Here is an 18280-nt window from a genome sequence, read left to right as displayed (position 1 = left end):
TGAAATATATAATCATGGCCTTTTGAAAACTCCACTGTGAAGAACAAACGTGTAATGTGTCCAAGTTCTGGTTTTGTTCATGTTTGTAGAGTGGTTTCATGAATTTTGGGTGTTTGCATGATGCCAGGGCCTTGTGCGCTGGTACTCAGTATGTTATGTGTTATGGTAAAAGTGGTCTAGACCTCAGTGCCACTGCCTGTCATATAGCATGTGGTTAGGGTCTACTGGTGCACGATGTGAGGCTTGCTAATCTCAAGTGTGCCATGCATAGTGGCAATAAGTGGAGTGAATATAGCGCAAGTGTGGCCTCTATACCAACCACAGATGTGCGATGAGACGTATGAAACCCTCTGTGCAGGGAGGGGCCTTTTCCATCTGATTGGGAGTTCCTGTTTTCTCTATACTTTCTGAGAAATATTGAGAAAATATCAACTCTTATTTGGGCTTTTGTAATAATGCTTGGCTTGATGCCATCGTCTCGTAAGTGAAATTCTTGCCACATGTCCTCAAAAACAATGAGTCATTTACTTTACAAAACATTTACAACTGGCTTAATATGATGTGTTGAAAGAGACCCTTCCCGTATAAGGTATCATAAAGCAGCTTGAGCAATACCATTTGAAGTGTAGTAGTACTAAAAGATGATGCCTTGGGAAAACATGATGATTTTGATACACCACAAAAGTAATGGAAAATTGTTAATTGTCAACTAATTGAAAATTAATTTCCTGAAATAAGTGGAACGTTAAGTGGAAATGATCGTTTTCAAACAGCTTTTGACTGTTTCTACTGTGAAATTTTAGAATTCACAGTTGATGTGTCTCTTTGTCAGTGACGGCAATCTTTCTGTTGCATATCTATGTGTGTGTGTGTGTGTGTGTGTGTGTGTGTGTGTATATGCCTTTGGGTGTGGTTGTAACAACCTAACCTTACTTCCCCTTCCCATCAAAATTCTGTAGTCAGCGACAACATCTTCTCACATACTCAGCATCACCACCAGCAGCCAGAGTAAGTACCCTCCACTGCGCAGAATTCACTTCAATCTACAACTCCGATAATTATGTGTGATGGATTTCATACACTTATTATAGGATAAAATTAGAACAAAACTTTAAATATTTGATTCTTAACAGATTTACACATTATGCCACACAATTCTTGTCATATGTCGGCATGTCATATGTCTGCATGCCATATGACGCTTGTCCTATAGCAAATTGATACATAAGTAAAGCTTTTGCTCATAATGTATTTCATATAAAATAATATGAACTTTGAAAATGTTTTATGTGAAATGCTTCTTTTTGCATTAATTTTGATTAATTAATTTTGGTTGATTTCACCAAATATGTAAAAGCAAGAAAAAAGTCTGCACACTGCAGCTCCCAATGCAGGTAGATTTAACAGGATATCCTAGGTATAGGTATCCTGTAACAGCAAGCTTGGTATCTTGCTTTTACATGTTTTGTTATTTGGTCCAGCACCTGCTTTCTTACTCAGGATGTGTGCATCTACCACAAACTTGGTTGATCTAACCAAAACAGTTTTTGAGGAGAAAAAATGTACTAATATGATATTGTGTTTGTGCTATTTGCTATTATCGATCAGTATTTCAATTTCTACCGCTGTTTGGGAATTTTAAGACAGTATAATACTTTAGTTTACAAAGTTATTTGTGCATTTCCTTCATGTCATGATTTAAATGCCCTCTGCAGCTGCTCACTCATCCTGTGTTAACCACAGCAAGGTGGAGTACTGTGGCATACACGAGGAAGACATTTAAACGAAGCCTTTTAAACTGTTTAAAGCCTTGTAGTGAGGAAGTGCACACTACAGTTATGAGGGCAAGGAGAGTTTAGTTGTATTAGTTTGTTTCATATTGTTGGATTTTGAAATTGTTCTTATTTTTTTTTCTTCAGGTGTGTATTGTCTACAGGCAGAGCTCCAGTGGTTAGAGTGTGCTGATAGCCTGTTTTATTACAGGAGTTTCACACTAATTCCCTCGCAGCTCATACCAGTTTGGTTCAGCCTGTTGCCACTCACAGCCTCAATCTTGACCAGCCCAGGCATCACTATGAATGTCTTCACCTCCCTCACATCCCCTTCCTCCTGCCCCCACTTGTACCGCTTACCCAATTACCCCAGCAACACCACCATCTCAAATGCCACCACTGCAGCCACTGGAATTAGCCATGTCATCTTGCGGCATTACAACCACACCGGCCGCCTGCAGAACAGGACCATCTCAAACAATCAGAATCACATCAGTGCCACCATGGCGATCTTCCTCTGCTTCAGTGTTTTCATCATCCTGGAGAATCTCCTGGTGTTGGTGGCCGTCATCTCCCGCATCCGCCACAGCAGACGCTGGGTTTACGTCTGCATTGCCAACATCACACTCAGTGACCTCCTGACTGGTGCTGCCTACTTGGTCAACATCTGTATGTCCGGAAGCCAGACGTTCCGCCTCAGCCCTGCACTTTGGCTGTTCAGAGAGGGCATGCTGTTTGTTGCCCTGGCAGCATCCATATTCAGTTTATTGTTAATTGCTGTGGAGCGTTACACCACTATGATGAGGCCAATGCCGCGGAAGTCAGCCGCAAATACCTACTACAGGATCTATGGCTTGGTCGCACTCTGCTGGGTTTTAGCACTGGCGATTGGCTTCCTCCCATTGCTGGGCTGGAACTGTATGTGCAGCTTGGACAAATGCTCCACCCTCCTCCCTCTCTACTCCAAGACCTACATCTTTTTCTCTCTTATTATCTTCTTCCTCATCCTCCTGGCTATTGGCGTGCTCTATGGTGCCATCTACTGCCACGTACACAAGAGTACCCAGCTGGCCACCAAGCGCAGTCGCAAGCGCTCCTTTGCTCTGCTTAAAACTGTGATCAGCATTGTTGGGGTCTTTATGCTTTGCTGGGGGCCACTATTCCTGCTTTTACTAGTGGATTTTTTCTGCGTCTCCCGCCAGTGTGCTCTACTGTTCAGTGCAGATTTTTGCATTGTTCTTGCTGTCCTCAACTCCGGCCTGAACCCCATCATCTACGCCCTGGGCAGTAGTGATATGAGGACAGCTATTGCTCAGCTTCTCTGCTGCTGCTGCCTGAAGGCCGGCCTCTGTGCCCCAGACACATTCACATCCAAGGACACCAGCAGCACCTCAGAGAACAGGCGGGACAGTCTGAGGAACAGTTTCAACAGGATCAGGAATCTGAGTGTAGCCTCTCCACCATCAACCCCAAGCAAGACTCGCAAACCACCTAAAAAATCTAGACTAAGCTCCACCACCACCTGCCTGTCAGTTTCAAGTGGTTAGACCACAATGTGTTCCCCTCCCAAGTAAACAGGACCTGTGTGCACTGATACACATCTAACGGTTTCCTCTGAGTTTTGGTTTGAATTTCAACAGTTTGCTGTCAGGCATTTTCACTCATGATTATACACTTTCAGAAAACTTGCCAATATAAACTCATCTTTCCATTTCTATTATGCCACAGTGCAGGATTTTTAAAAATATATATTTTTATGTATAACATTTATATACTTATTGCAGTTGCTGTTGCATTGTTATTGAAGAGTCAAATATATTCAAGTAATATTTTTTATTTTGTGGCCTTTATATTACATGTATGGAAGAACTTCCAGTGAAAGTCAAAATGTGCAAATGTGTGTATTGCACTGTATTGTGACAAGGAAGATCTTCCAGTGAAAGTCAAAATGTGCAAATGTGTGTATTGCACTGTATTGTGACATATCGTATTACTCTTGTACAATTTTCTGACAACTTATGCAAATATTAATAAAGTTTATTTTGCTTTACATATGAGCACACGTTGTATTCAGTCACTATACTTCCTCTGCTTTCCTCTGGAGGGAGACATGTCATCGAAGCCTTGATTGACTCGTGCAGAAGGATCAGATTACTCAAAATGCTTTGGGTTTTTCCAGCACTTGTGCACAGTCATCTGTGCACAAGTGCTGAATAGTCTCATAATTTCACCTGATCTGATTTTAAATATCCCACCATGTTAAATATTCTAATCTCTGTCAAAAACAAGATCTTTGTGTAACACTCATGTAACTGTACATTGCACAAAATATATTTTTTACAGTGCTCTTAAAGGTTCATCTTCTTTGTTGGACCTAAAAGTCTCCTCAAAATGCCTTCTCAGGGCTGCTCTCATCTCTCTGCTTTTCTGACAGGATGACTGATTGTAGTTCAGTGCAGAGGAGGTGAGGGCTGGGACTGCAGCCCCAAGGGCACATACAGCCAGGCCTAATTGATAAATTCATTATGACTGTCTGGCAGGGATAGATAAGGTTTAGCAGATAGTATGCACCCGTTATACAGGCTACTGTACTGTACTTCAGCATACTGCAAACTGAAACAACTTGTTTTGTCTTGACTGTAGAAAGTATTTTCACCAAATAAACCAATGGTTGTGGTTTTGATTGTCATAGTATGCAAACTGTGCTTGTCTGGTAATTTCACTGTTCTGTTTCATGGAACAGTAGATACTACAACAGATGATAGCCACCAGCTACTAGCTGTGAAAACCCAATATGCTATTTAAAGATTTGAAAGTTCCCACTTTCAATATAATATGTTTTCTTTACTTTCTGAAGTATCTATTCTTACGCAAGGTCAGGGTTACAGCTCTCACATTACATCTCTGAAAACCTCTGAAGGCTTTGATTTATATGTTATATGTTATATATATGTTAAGTATTTTTTTAATATACAAAATGAAGTATTCATTATTAGACATGCTGTTATTAAAGAGTTTAGCAGTCACAAATGCAGATCATTTTCTTCATCAGAGTTGTACAGTTTGATCAGATGTGATTGACAATACCCTGGGAGAATGAGCAAACAACCCCATAACTGCTATCAACTCTGATTCAAATGTTGCTCAATCCTGATTGGTGCTCATAAGTACATGACATCATTACTTTCCAACTAAGCCCAGCCCAGTTTAAATGAGTAAGAACATTATAGAGAAAAAAAAGAGTACAGGAAACTCTCATGTAAAATAACAAAATATTTTCAAACTTTGGAAGAAAATCCTGTCTCATGCTGCACATCATTTCTTCAAATAACAGACTAATTAAAGAAACAGGTTCAAACAGGTTCATAAATGTAAATGAAAAATACATGTCAAATGGTCTATATGGTCACATCAGGTGAGTTGTGTGTGTTTGTGTGTGTGTGTGTGTGTGTGTGTGTGTGTGTGTGTGTGCGTGCGTGCGTGCGTGCGTGCGTATGCGCGCAAGTCATGTTCACAAACTCACGCTGACTATAAAAGGGATTAAGGAAGATGGCAATGTGGCAAGAATATCCTTAATCCCTTTTCTCAGCCAGAATTAGCAGAATATTGCTCTAAATGCCTCAAAGTGCCCCTGTAGACTTGAATGCTGAAGACCTGTCCCCTCTTTGAGTTAGCCTCTGTTCCACTGGCCTCCCCAGGAAGTGTATCTTAAAAAGCTCATTCATGATACTGGGATTTTCTGTTCATAGTCTATTAAGTGCTAATTTACTAATCCAGTAGCCAGTATGCTGTTATTTCAGTCAGTTATTTTAACACAGAAAACAGTCAGTAAACAATAAATCCCACAAGTCTTAGTAACAAACATGCTCTCGTGATATTCTGACAAAACAATAGTCTCTTATCTTTGCTAAAAAATAAATATAGACAGAAAATCTTAATATTGTGTTTTGTTTTTTTCAGGAAGAACGATGAAAAGAAATTACATTCGAGCAAGAGATGAAAGTAGAACAGAATCAAACCCAGAAGTAAAGTTGGCTCTATAATATACTCACCTGTATATATGTACACAAGGAACAAAAAAAAACATTTGCACAGCATTCCTTATCAAGACTCCTAGTCTTGATAAGGAATGCTGAGTGGAGCTGCTAGGTTTGCTAGCAGCTCTGTGAGGTTGTACTTGTAGTGGTGTATTTTGATGTGTTGCAGGTATAATATTTTACTATCTTAATTTATCATGTTGTTATCATGCTAACATTTGCTAATAAGCACTTACTGTAACACAAAGACAAGTGAAACTGGAATGTCATTAGTTTTTCAGGTGTTTGGTCATAAATCAAAGTATTGGACAAACAGGTATTTGTATTTGATGATAGCACTAAATTCCATGTTTTGTTCTCTTTGTTCTCTCTCCAGTTTTTATATTGATGTAGTTCACTGAAATACAGTGACAACTTCGGCCTGCTGGTGCCACTAGAAGAAAAGCATTCCTGCTCATGACGTGTGAGAGCTGCATGGGCTCGTTGGTGACAAGTGGAGGAAGGAAATGAGGCGTTAAGGTGAAAAAGTAGGAATTCTGTTTTTAACCTTTTACCTGAAATGGCCGCCCACACAGCAGATGAGGTGATTGTGCTGTTCCGTAACAGCAGGAGAGCATACATTCAAATATGCAGACACACACACACATCTATTAATGATTAAGTGCTTTCAACAAGGGAAGAAACCTGAAATAAAGTGCATATACAGCACTACTCAAAATGTTGGACACACCTTCCTATTCACTTGAATGTGAAAGTGTGTAAAACCTTTGACTGGCACTGTAAATACATACTCAAATGTCATATTGCAAATGTCCATGCATAACCTATAGGCCCACACATACTATACTGCAGATAAATGTGTACAAACATGCCCATAAGCATACTTAAATCCGGCCTCTGCAGTCATTTATGAGGTTTCTCAGAAGTAAGGATTTCTGAAGCCGGCTCACCTCGAAATCTTTTCCTGTTTTTTGTGGCTGAGGAAGCAAACAAGTCATTACTGGTTCTGTGTATGTGTGTGTTTGTGTGAGTTCTCGCTTTGCCTTTCATAAATTCCTGCATCTTTACGGTTAAGAGTAGAGGCACAGCTCTAGGTCTCGTGCCTGATGAAAAAGCAACAGCAAATTCCAAGCTTTATTAGCTCTCTACTCAGAGAAGTTTGGTGTATCATATTTGACACATCATGGGCTGATCACCATCTCACTGTCTGGGCCACTGTTTTCAAGCTCCTGGGTACGCACATTGCTAAATATCTCTCCTGCAATACCAACACAACTGCAGTAGTCACGAAGGTAAAGCAGCAATTCCACGTCCTGGGGATCCTCAAGAAAACCAACCTGGTGGTGACCATCGAGAGTGTGCTAGCGTACTGTATCTCTATCTGACATCAATACTGCCCAGAAGATCATCGGCTGCTCACTGCCCTCTTTGGAGGACTTATTCAGCTCTTGCTGCCACAGTAAAGCAGCCAATATACTGACAGACTCAATCCACCTGGACAGCCTGTGTTTGACCTGCTGTCCTCCCCCCACTGGTAGATGCTTCAGCGTCATCAAATCACAGACCAACAGACCTGGACACTGCCAAACACTGATACTGACTGCATGGGACCTGTGTGACTATCAGTACTCAAATGCTGACATTCCAATCATAGAAAGAATAGAAATAGAATAGAAAACCTGTATTGTAAATTCAATGAAATTCTTCTGGTTAGTGGACTAAAATCAATCAATCAATCAATCAATCAATCAATCAATCAATCAATCAATCAATCAAGCAAGCAATCAATCAATCAATCAATCACTATATATATGCATGTATATATTCATGCATATATATGTGTATATATGTATATATATATATTATGTATAGATACACACACATATCTATATACATATATACATATATAGTAATATATACGTTTATCAATGAAGTGTAGTGTATACAGTGAACAGTGTAGTTTACACTGACTTGAGTAATATGAAACATTGCACATATATAGATGTGATTATTGCATTATTGTCAAATTCACGAGAATGTTATAGTATCATTGCATTATAGAGCACTGCACAGATATCTACATGCCAACTGCACCTTTGAATGTATACTCTTAACTGCATTACTTATTTATAAGGCTGCTAATATCTAAGCTGCTAACATGTTTTCTTTTTTACATATTATTTTATAGGTAACAGCAAGTATATGTATTGTATTTGTATATGTAGCCTGTTTGCGCTTTTTAATTACTGTTTGTTATGTGTAAACCCACCATCAGGATTGCCATTCAGTTTTGTTGTAATGACAATAAAGGAATTCTCTCACATTGCTCTCTCTTTCTGTCTCCTCCCCTTAAAACAACAAGGCCTTTTCTCTGCTGTAAATGAGGTACGATGGGTTAATGATGGTAGCGTGCAGACGCCGCTATGCCCTCAATAATTACCTTGCTGGCTTTGCCTCCAGGTGTTCAGCAGACAGCTAATGATGTACTGTCTAAGGAGAGTGGAAAGCACGGGGTGATACTCAGAGACACTCCACCGCAAAGAGTGGTATGTTGCCATCAGCACTGCGACAACCTGCAATGTTGCCTTGCCATGGGAAAGAAAACTGATAAAATCTGTAAATGAATAAGCATGACCAAATAATGTTTTTGTCCTATGTGCTTCTAAAAACAATATTCAGTTTTGTCAGTTTCATTTGTGAAGAGAACATTTATTTTATATTTCTGTTCATCATTCCCATATCTGTCTCTGCTTTACAATGGACGCCACGTGGCATCTCCAGCAGATGCAGTCAATTTAAAGGAGCACTCCACCCAAATTATGTTTTTTCAGTTTTTTACACACCCCATTTCAACTTGAAGGGTGTTTTTACAAGGTTTGTAGCTCACTCTTTCAAGGAAAGCAGATCTAAACATGCTTTCATGGAAGTTGCAATGTGACCCAGTTTCATGTAAAAAAAAACAAAAAAAAACATTAAACATTATTACTGTACTACATTGTGTCACAGAGCACAGAGTTAAGCTTAACCCTGGAAAAAAAGCATTTTGAGCTATTTTGTCTCAGTAGTCATAGGATTGAAATTCATACCACATTTACAGTGACACAGGACATGAAACCCCCCTCTAACAAAGGTAAGGTTTAATCATACATGGCATAGCCAACCTTACTTTCATCCCAGAAAAGAGTTGGCACCTTAAAATATGAACTAGGTAATTTTTTACTAGAACGGAGAAATCAGTACTGAACTCAATTAAACAAAAAACAAAAAACTATGATATCTATTTGAATACAAATATTTTCACCATTGTGTCTATGGCTGTTTCAACAGCCTTCAGCTACACAGACATGACTTCACTTCTGTCTGTAGAAATGGAAGGGCAGTGTTCAGGAGGTCAATCTCTGAACTGAGCAGCAGCCAAAGTAAAGCTTCAAACAGGCAGGTACGCACTGTGTATATAAGCACCCTAGAGTTACTGTGAAGACACTGCACTTAAAGAGAAGGAGTGTTGAATGACACACAACTCACCACATTGACACATAACAAAAAAACATTGTCTAGGGTGAAGAAAATTCCCTCAGTTAACACCTGAAATTACAGAAAAGTAGTGACTCCGGTGAATGACATATTCAACAAGGGAAAGATTATCATTCTTGACATGCTGACATGTTGTCACGCAAACCCATAGATCATATAGGAATGGAAACCAGTAAAACAGAACAGTCCTGAAATCGTATTGTGTAGTTGTAGCTCATGGAGAGAAGAAGGAAAAACATACATATATATATATATATATATATATATATATATATATATATATATATATAATCTAATAAAAATAGAATACGTTCAGAAATTAGACATCTGACATCTTTTATCATGATTAATTTGTCATATTTTGGCACACAGCACCTGATCACTGACATTTTAGACAGAGCAGGAAAAAACACAAAAGAGCTTTGTGTATGTGTGTGTGTGTGTCTGTGTGTGTGTGTGTGTGTGTGTGTGTGTGTGAACATTGCAGGCATGTGTGTACACTCACATATGTCATCCTATATATATTTATGTGTCCTCATGCCTCCGTACATGTTCATGGATCTATGTGTTCCCACACTAATATAATACAGACTCTAACAACCAGGTGTCTTTTGGGTCAGTCAGTCTCTAATCTGGTCTTTCTCAGTCACACTGAGGATGATTTCAAGAATTGGCAGCTTCAGGAAACTCTGTGCAGTTAATCCAGCAGACTTGCTCTTGTGGGAAAAAAACTACTTAAGCAAACAGCCCATTTATTTGGCTACCTTACAGCATCCTATCCCATGTTCAGGCATCAATAATGGCTGTGTAAATATCTAATGTTGTGTTTACAATTATACCCAGTCGATCAAAGTGTTTGCCATTTTTCTCTGGGCAGCTGACATCATGCTCTTACCAACAAGGAGAACAAAAGAACAGGAAGGGCGTGCTCTGTGCATGTCCACACAAAAAAAATCAGACATTTACATACAAAGCACTTTTCTTCCCCATGTGTCTGTCTCTGTCGACTGCACCTGGCTGAGAAATCTCATGTGAAGAAGCTGGAGAGCAACGTATTCCTTCTGTGGACTTAATTTAGGATTTATGTACTTCATATTCACAGTTTATAGTCATACACGTCTCTGTAGTTGTACACAAACACATACCATACATGTCTGTTATTCTTCACACACACACAGCAGATAGGAGGAAAATAGCTGGAGAGAAAAAAGGAAGGACAAGAGAGAAGGGCAAGACACATTTTGTTCACTTGTTCCTTAATTAAAGGGGAATGTGCTGCCACGTCGTCTTCATTCGGCTTTTTTTTTTTCTCTGAATCTTAACAGAGGGGAATAGCTTAGAGGTACACAGGAGAAAATGTTCTGGAGATATTTACTCCAGCTCCAGTATGAGCACATGTGGAGGAGGCAGGGCTCTTAAAATCTGCAACATCTCTGGTTCCAGCTGCTGCCTCCTTATCAAATGAATACATAAATAAATAAATAAATAAAGATTATTCCTCCAGATAGTGGGCCAGCGGATAAAAAGGAAAACAGGCCAGGGATTATGAGACATAAAATGATGGAGGCAGACACACTGTCAACACATATTCTTTTGTTAACTGTTAAAATAAAAAATAAATAAACTGGATGTTCCAACATGATGAAAAAGTGCCACGAGCACATTGAAGCACTTTTTTTTCTCATTCCTCTTTCATCGTAAGTGTAGAAAACAATTACTAAAGACAACGTAAGTTTTCTCTAAGGGCTGGATGTCGGCCATGTGCAGTGACTTTGCTCTCATCCTTGGGAATGTAGCTATGTGAGCATGTTTTCTCTCTTTTCTTAATCCCCTCTCTCATTCTTGCTGTGCTTTGGCTGAGCACCATGACCACTTAACTAATTGTGTTGTGAAAGATGTTCCAAGGGTGATGATTCGGCTTCGGTTTCCAAAAGTTTCCAAGGTAAGGATGCAGATTTTCTTAGAGAGGGTCTTTGTTGTGATCTGAAGTTCTTCCTTGGCCTAAAATTGGGGACAAAAACATGGTTTATCTGCACTTGTGCCAATTGCAGAGCAGAATCATGCCGTACGATAAATATAGAGCTGGAGCCAAGAGACAGTTAGCTTACCTTGGCTTTGCATGAAGACTGGAAACAGAAGCTTCTGTCACAAAAACCATCCCCTGGCTCCAGCTTCATATTTAATAGACAGATATGAAAGCAGTATTGATCTTTTTATGTAACTCTCAGCAAGAAAACGAAAAAGCATGTTTTTCAAAATGTCAAACAATTTTTTTTAAATGATCAGTGTTCAAATGTGTTTATACATCACTGTTTATGTAAAATAAACGCAGTCTATCCCCATATAGTATTTCATAAATCCCAGTTTAAGACACATAATTTGTGTATAATCTTTATGACTATGGTCCCACATTTCTGACTAAATAATGCTAATTAGTATAAGCAATTATCTTTTTCATAACAGTATGTTTTCTTTGAAACGATAATGCAGTCCAGGAGACTTATAAATGCAAATTTTGATGTCATGACTGTTCATAGTCTGATTTCCGATGATAAATTTACTCCATGTGGGCAGACTGGCTGAATGAAACACTTTGTCATCATGTTTAGACCTCCTACTGTACATATGAAATCAATAAAGTGTATCCTTAATCATTGTCAGTCCAATAGTGAATCCTACATGACTTCACACATTTGAGCCTTCCATTTCAAAGAGCTGTCACTCTTCTTCTCTCATTGCTGAGATTATTCTTGAGAGGATCTGGACTCATTGTTGGGACTTTCAGGTCTGAATGGTCCCAAGCTGCAATAGTTGCCCCACCGCTGGCTTCGTTTTTTTCCACGAGGCCCGAGGAACGGAAGGAGCAAAAGCTTTGTAGAACAGATGTTCTCGCTCAGCTCTAAACCAAATTACGCAGCCAAGCTCACAGCCACGGGCCAGAACCGCACGGATGCTGATTGAGTGGTGGAGGGGGCAACAAAAGCAGATCAGGCTCAATAAAGCAGCCACATCGTGAAATCTGGTCAGCCTTTGAGGCCTGAAGATGAAAGGGACACTGACATCGCTATGGAGACTCAAACGAGAGCTGGAGGCTTTGGTTTGGGTACCCGTCTCTGGCTGCATGGTTGTGTGCCTGTTCTCATGAAAACTGGAGAATATATATTGTCACGTTTTTGGTTGATGTATGAAACAGTCAGTCTGCAACTGGGTGTAACAAGGATAAGTCAAATAGAAAGTTGAACTTTTGACCTTTTGCGGTCTGCCGGAAATGTTCTGCTCTAACACTGACGTCACAGTGAGGATTTTAGAAACACCCAGGTCGTGAGTTCAAGTGCCCGTCTTCTGGAAAAAAATACCCAGATTCCATAAAGAGTGTCTTTTTAAAAAATATTTATTTGTGCATTGTAAAACTTTTTGATTCAATCCACTGTTACATTATGAGTGATTTTTGTTTTCCAGCATTAAGTTCTTACCAAAACTTTGAAGATGCATTTTCAGACAATTCAATGGCTATTAAAATGGTTTATTTAGCCTAGAGGTAGGATATTTGTTCATCACATAATGGAACATTTACTGTAATTGTTCAGTTTACCTGAAAAGTCACATTTAGGCATATGTGTTTTTCACATGATCTCCTCACTATAAAATTCTGCTGGAGAAATAATAAATTGTTTATTCATTTCTGAGAGTGGTCAAAACATAAAATACAGGAATAAGCCTGCAAAATATACTCCAAAGACATACAGTATGTAAACCCCCACACTTTTTCTGAAAAAACAAAGACATGACCTCAGTGTCCTCAATGATGGCTTTGACCCTTACTTGTTAACATATGGCAACTTCAACACACAGCACAAGTGGTAATTATCTGCAATTAAAGCCAACTTTTTTATAATTGCTCTCAATTTATTATAATTTATCTTTACTTCAATCTTTTGTTACTGCGTCCTTATTTGTCAGTGTCTCCGCCTTTCTTCTTTCCTGTTGTAACAAGCTTCCCTCTGGGATGAATGATTTTATTGTATGTTACTGAATAAAAACAACAATGGAGTTCTTTTTCAAATACATTTCAACTTTATTACAATTAGTCGTGGCTGGATTAGTAGTGCAAAAAGCAGCGGTTGCACTCGTAAAATTGAAATAAATCATGGTTCAGATGATTGAAAGTAGCTAGAAAATTACTGACATTTACAATAATGCACTTCATGCACCGTTTTCTTTCACATTCAGCTAGATTAAATACTTGCACAAATCATAGATAACTTGTCAATGGTACCACCTGGCTGGAACAATGCCTTGATCAATATCATATTGCTGATGTGATTAAAAACAACTTTCTAACCTTTCCTTGGTTTGAATAGAACAGAAATATAATTTTGTGGTGCCAACCCTGATCAGTGGAGTTTCTGGATGAGATCATATTCATCACGCTTAATGAGCCTCCACTTTCCTGTTGGTATGAAATCTTCAAGATGAAGCACTTTGCCTTGGTGGCTCTGAGTTATTTTCGAGAATGGGGGGGAAGCTGCATTGCACACATTCCCAATCACTGATAATGGGGACTGCTGGGTGACATCAATTACACAGACATAGCAGACATTGCACTGGAATTACCTCACAATGAACTCCAGTCTCAGTCTGGCCTTTGACAGCTCAGAAAGACTGAAAAAAAAGAGCAAGAGAGAAGGTCAGGAGGGACACAGGCGAAGAGTGAGAGACGTGTTTGCAGCCTTGTCAAGGGAGGAACGCTGAAATATGCATGAAAGCAAAGCAGAGCAACAGGATCGACTGCATCAGTATATAGCAGTATTTACGCAACGGCTCAGGATGCCAGGGCCTACCTACCAAGCAAAGAATTGTAAATCTGCTCATGAAACATTCATAAAGAAAAGGACAGTCATCTAAGTCAAGCTGCACCTCCTTCCATACACTTCAGGGTTCAGTGCCGTTGTCTGACAGGTTGAGATCCTCTGGTTTGATTTTCATCAGGGCCAATGACTTGAAGCTAACGCCCCACACTGCTCTGTGGTGGGTGTGGTGTGAACACCAGAGCACAGCGACTGAAAACTGGGCTGGGCTGATTTGCTGCACGATCAATGGAAGTTGGTGAGGCAACATGGGACACTGATTCTGCTTGTCAGTGAGCTCCACTCCTGTTCCTGCTGAACTGAGCCAGTTTTCAGGTAAAACACTGATACCAGTTCAGTAGGCACGGGAGTGCACAGCCCGCGCAGTGCTTCATTTGGCAATGCAGGGTGCAGTCCGCATGCTTATACTGAACAAAAATGCTAATGGAACATGCAGCATGTAGTATACAAACAGCGACAAACAAGCAAAAACATCTCTGTAATAGGTTTATCTTCTCTAGCTGGCAAATGTTATCAACTATAGCTAGCTAATTAATCAAATGATAGATCCACATTTTTTCAGGCCTGGCTTAAAAGGCTCCCAAAGTGAACAGTGAACAAGGTTTTCCTCGCTGTAAAAATTCCTCCTGTCCATACTGACTATTTAAAGACCCCCTTCAAATGTGTCTTTAGTGATGGGGGTCAAAATCCACAATGTCCACATTTTGTGCAAAAATGCATCAAAGAGTTTATCTGAAGCTTATAAGAGGCTTCAGCAGTCTGGGTTAGTCATATCATTTGGATATAGAGTGTGATATAGTGTTTTTTAGAATCAAATTTCCTCTTTGTGTTTCCTCAGACAGTGTTTTCTTATTGGAAGTATATTAACAAATAGAGGGACTTTGAATTGAATGCATTTGGACAGCTGAAGTGTCATATTAGCTTTACATTACCCAAACTGATAATATGCAGGACTAGCTTCCACACAGGAAGAAAAGGGTTAGTGTTTATAACAGGGTGTCATAAAATAAAATGTAACCCCAAAAACTAATATAGTTCATTAATAACCTGTTTTGACAGTTAACTAGTTAGCTGGACATGCAAAATGATCATTAAGGCAGACACAAACACTGGTTAATCCATTCCATTTTGGAAAGGCTAAAAAACTATCCATCTTCCAGTCTCTTAAATTATGAGTTTTTCTCTTTCTAAAGCCCAAAGCTTGACAGGCCTCCCATGCTGAATAGCAGATGCTAAGCTATGAGGTTTAGCAAACTGTCAGTTAGGTGTGTGCAGGTTTCTTCTCCAGCACAAGTCTAGGCTGTTGTGTGGCACCAAAATACTGGCACCATGGTCCTCGACTCAGTTGGACGTGAACTGGGCATGCCCAGACGTGCCCGACATTTAGCACCACATTCCTAAGATCGCAAAAGAACCCATGGCATTTTAAAGTCCACATTAAAGGTAGGTCAAACTGTCTCACGGAAACACTTTCAAATATATTTGGTATGCATGATGATTCTTGCCAGATGTACAGTATAAGGTGAGATGAGACAGTTGTTGCTTCAGGCAAACACAGTAAAACAAAATCGTACATGTCTGGACCGTGATGTACAATCAGGACCTGTCATTGGTCCACAGCAACACATTTAACCCCACATAGCGCCTACATAGGACTGTGATCTTTCTCTGTTTCCACCTCCTAGTCTCCCTCCTTCTCCACCTAATCTCCCGTCACTCCTCTCCACCTCCCTCCTCCTTTCTTCATATCCAAGATCATCAAGTTCTTTCCATTCACCGGAACAAATCCCCTCCGACGAATCAACTATTTCACCTCAGGCACTGAACTTAGCCACTGTGAACAACACATAGCAGGGATCAGTGCTCACCAATTAGCTAAGCTCTGTGCCTTTAGCAAGTGGGTGGCTGGCTTTTGAGGGAGCAGAGACGCACGCAGACCTTTACGTGACTGCTGAGTGGTAAAGTTGGCGGTTTCAAAGCCTTCAATTCTTATGATATCGAAGTTTGTTTCGCTTTCAACGGGGCTAATTCGTTTAGTGTGCTGCTAGTGGAGGATTCTTGCCTTCATTTTAAACATCAAAATACTATCCTTGTCTATGAAGCTCAAATCCAAAAGCTGAAATGTGATCTCCGTCCAAAAAGTATGTTCTATAGCTATGTGGCTCTCATATGCATTTACATCAACTTCCTAGCTGATTTGAAAAGCGAGAACAGTGAGGACAGTTTAAATTTCGGACAGCTGCACATTTAACTGCAGCCTGCAATACATTTAGACACTTTTAAAGGAGACACATGTTTTTTGCAACTTTCTGTGTGAGAAACAGATCCTGCAAGTTAACTTGTTGAAGTCTTTTGAGAGAGTTGATCACAACATCCATCTAAACCCTCCAATATTTAGTCCTTTGACTCAGTGGTAACATCCAGTGTCAGATGTCAACTGAAAAAGACAAAACCGCCGAGAAGACAAACAGAAAAAGCATCCTGCTGTGGAAATATACCGATAGAGACGAGTCACCTGCTGAGCTGTGAAGGAGTGGAAATCCCTGGCAATGTGATTTTTGTTTCTCTTTGTGCATCAAATCACGGTGCCAGGAACCCTCCCCACCACAGCTGGGGCAGAGGTTCTGCCCTTCCCTTGCCCTCTGCATCTTCATCTCCAACATCCTCCTGGGCTCCAGATGCCTTCATCCACAGCAGCTGTGGAGCACCTGTGACCTGAGAGAAAGAAAGAAAGAAAGAACGAGAGAGGGGATGTGGGTTACATTACTCCTCAGAGATTCTGGACAAAAGCTTTACATTAGAGGTTGAACTGAGAATGAAAGATGATACAACTGTTCTTTGCAACACAACAAAAAAAATGTAATTTGTGGGACATGAGGAATGACTCTGCAGACTTTTCTGTTGCACGGAGCAGCAGGATGCAGCAGATGTGGAGTGTAGTTGAAACATGCAGAGCCAGCTACCTGGTCAGTTTGTTTAAGGCAACTAAAGAGCAAAAAGAAAACATGGTTTGTTTGAAATGGCGAGGGCAGTGCAAACTGTCTGCTACTGCTGGACGTCAATACTCTCACTATGAAATGGAGGAAAGCTGAGCCACCATAAGGAGATCTGTGTTTCATTTTAGCAAATAATGAGCAAAACATGACCAATGTTTTGTTCCTGCTTCCTACTGTATTAAACAAGGGGTTTTCAGGTCAAACAAGGCTGCTTTATTTGTTTTCCCATTCTAGATGTCTTAACGCTATTGGGTGGGTCCATAAGGGGAGACATAGAAAAACAAACTGCAGCTCTTTATAGGACTTCCTTCTTGCAAAATTAGAACGTCACTGTGTATTATTATCTTTTGTTGTTGTTTTTTATACTGTTTTGCAGGAAAATTCCAGGCCCACCCTGTTAGGGAAGGAATAATGACAGTATTGTTGAGCAGTGAGGAGGAGGTTAGGGCTGAGTCTCCACAGTCTCTCCTTGATCGCTCTCCTACATTCGTCAGCACCTCCCTTAATTTGAGAGTCAAAATGATTGGAGAGCCGTCTGGAGTCACCTCTATCACGAGTGATATGTCCCAAATCAACTTATATAAACATTTAAATCTGTCTCATTTTAAGATTTCAAAACACTATGATAAGATGTTCTCATGCTTCTTGTAATTGTTTTCTTTAACTTTTGGACTAAGTTTGACATTTTGGGAAATATGTTTATTGACTCTCTGGAGCCAGGAAATAGTCTGACACATAACTCCCTGTAAAACAGTGAGTTGCTGTTTTTACACGTCAGTTTTTGTACTGTAAGTTAAGGTGAGCTGGTACCTGGAATTTGCAACCTTCAGACAGAGCATGCTAGGTTTCCTCCGGTTTCCAGTCTTTGTGCTAAGCTATGCTAACCGGCTGCTAGCTGTAGCCTCATATTTAGCAGACAGATACAAGAATATTGTTGATCTTATTGTCTAATTCTCACCAAGAGAGCAAGCACTTTTTCACTAAATATCAGACTATTCCTTTAATTGTTAAGTCTATACGCTAACTGTTTCTTTCAATTTAGTTTTCTTTTAAAGTAAATATGAAAAGTATTA

General features: G+C 39.8%; 1 protein-coding gene across 1 annotated transcript; it reads left to right on the top strand.

Moving 5' to 3' along the window:
* Positions 1 to 969: 969 nt before the first annotated feature.
* On the top strand, positions 970 to 3549 carry s1pr4 (sphingosine-1-phosphate receptor 4). Its single transcript, XM_053322320.1, has 2 exons — positions 970 to 1008; positions 1920 to 3549. The coding sequence occupies exon 2, from the start codon at positions 2075 to 2077 to the stop codon at positions 3317 to 3319; it is 1245 nt and encodes a 414-aa protein (XP_053178295.1). The 5' UTR covers positions 970 to 1008; positions 1920 to 2074; the 3' UTR covers positions 3320 to 3549.
* The last annotated feature ends 14731 nt before the right edge of the window (positions 3550 to 18280 follow it).

The sequence above is a fragment of the Scomber japonicus genome, chromosome 7, assembly GCF_027409825.1.
Source record: "Scomber japonicus isolate fScoJap1 chromosome 7, fScoJap1.pri, whole genome shotgun sequence".
Taxonomy (NCBI): Eukaryota; Metazoa; Chordata; class Actinopteri; order Scombriformes; family Scombridae; genus Scomber; species Scomber japonicus.
This window is presented reverse-complemented; position numbering and strand designations above follow the sequence as displayed.